The sequence below is a fragment of the Sesamum indicum genome, unplaced genomic scaffold, assembly GCF_000512975.1.
Source record: "Sesamum indicum cultivar Zhongzhi No. 13 unplaced genomic scaffold, S_indicum_v1.0 scaffold00139, whole genome shotgun sequence".
In the NCBI taxonomy this organism is placed as follows: domain Eukaryota; kingdom Viridiplantae; phylum Streptophyta; class Magnoliopsida; order Lamiales; family Pedaliaceae; genus Sesamum; species Sesamum indicum.
In genome coordinates this window covers 415888-417272 of record NW_011628057.1, presented here as the reverse complement: position 1 = coordinate 417272, position 1385 = coordinate 415888, and the positions used below count along the sequence as shown (strand labels likewise).

The 1385-nt window shown below is 36.5% G+C and overlaps 1 protein-coding gene across 1 annotated transcript; it reads right to left on the bottom strand.

The window, feature by feature from the left end:
- Positions 1 to 680: 680 nt before the first annotated feature.
- LOC105179303 lies at positions 681 to 1229 on the bottom strand. Its single transcript, XM_011102911.1, has one exon. It carries the CDS (start codon positions 1227 to 1229, stop codon positions 681 to 683), a length of 549 nt encoding a protein of 182 aa, XP_011101213.1.
- Between the last annotated feature and the right edge of the window lie 156 nt (positions 1230 to 1385).

The following is a 1385-nucleotide window of genomic DNA, read 5'->3' as shown; positions in this document are numbered from 1 at the left end:
GTGTCCATGTAAATTTTCAATGATCCTATACATCATTGTTTTACCTGGGTGGCCAAGTCTATCATGCCACAAAGTAAAAATACTTTGATCAACTAACTTCGGGTTAGTGATACTATGTGTTTCAACGGAGCTTATCAATGTGCCATATAAACCAGAACTATATGTTCTCATTCTTTCTAAAACTTGCTTCTAGCCAGTTTTATATGTTGTAAGGTACAGATATTCGATACCATTTTCATTCATGGTTTCAATATGAAAACCATTTTGTCGAATATCCTTGAAACTCAATAAGTTCCTTTGTGATTTACTCGAATATAAGGCATCATTGATATGTAATCTTGTTCCTTCAGGTAACAAGATTGTAGCTCTTCCGGAGCCTTCAATAAGATTACTAACTCCTGAAATAGTACTCACATTTGTTCTTGTCATTAACAAACTTGAGAAAAATTTCTTGTTTCTCAAAATTGTATGTGTAGTGGCACTATCAACAAGATAATGTTCTTTGTCATTGAGATTTGTAATGGCTTGATCCATTCTATATACATGAGATAGATATATATAAGTAAAAGAAACACTTCATTCATAAAATATAAAAACATTACAAGATTAAAGAAATACCCTATCAATGAAAGTAAACGTAACTGAATAATAGAAACATACTAATGACATATGTGATAAATCTAATCAACAAGCATGTCAAAATCCTCAGTAATGTCACCAAACTGTAGGGGCAGCTCAGGGAGATTTTTATCTTCATTTTCAATAGACTGAAAAAAATCTGAAGCATCCATGTGGGTATTGTCTGAGATTCCAGCCTTAACAAAATTAGTCTCAACTTCTTTACCTTTTGCTTTTACAGAAGCCTGGTATAATTTGACCAGATGTTGTACCGTACGACAGGTACGGGACCAATGCCCAGACATCCCACATCTATAGCAAAGATCTTCATTTGTAGTTTTCTCTTGTTGATTCTTTGCCTTGTTCCCATTGTGCTTCTGAATAATGGGATTGATCCATGTATTACCACGACCATTACCACGACCACGACCACGACCACGACCATAAGAATGGCCCCGTGGTGAGCCATGGTAACGACCACGCCCCTTTCGTGAAGAAGTAGCATTTGCTTCAGGCAATGCCGCTGAAATTTCAGGAAGTGGCTTAGAACCAGTGGGTCGGGTGTGATGGTTATTCAACAAAAGCTGATTATTTTCTTCTACAACAAGCATGCACGAAATCAACTCTGAATAGGTTTTGAACCCACGTTCCCTGTACTGCTGCTGGAGTACAAGGTTGGATGCATGAAAAGTAGAAAATATTTTTTCCAACATTTGTTCATCCGTCACATCTTCTCCACATAACCTCAACTTTGATACAATTCGAAA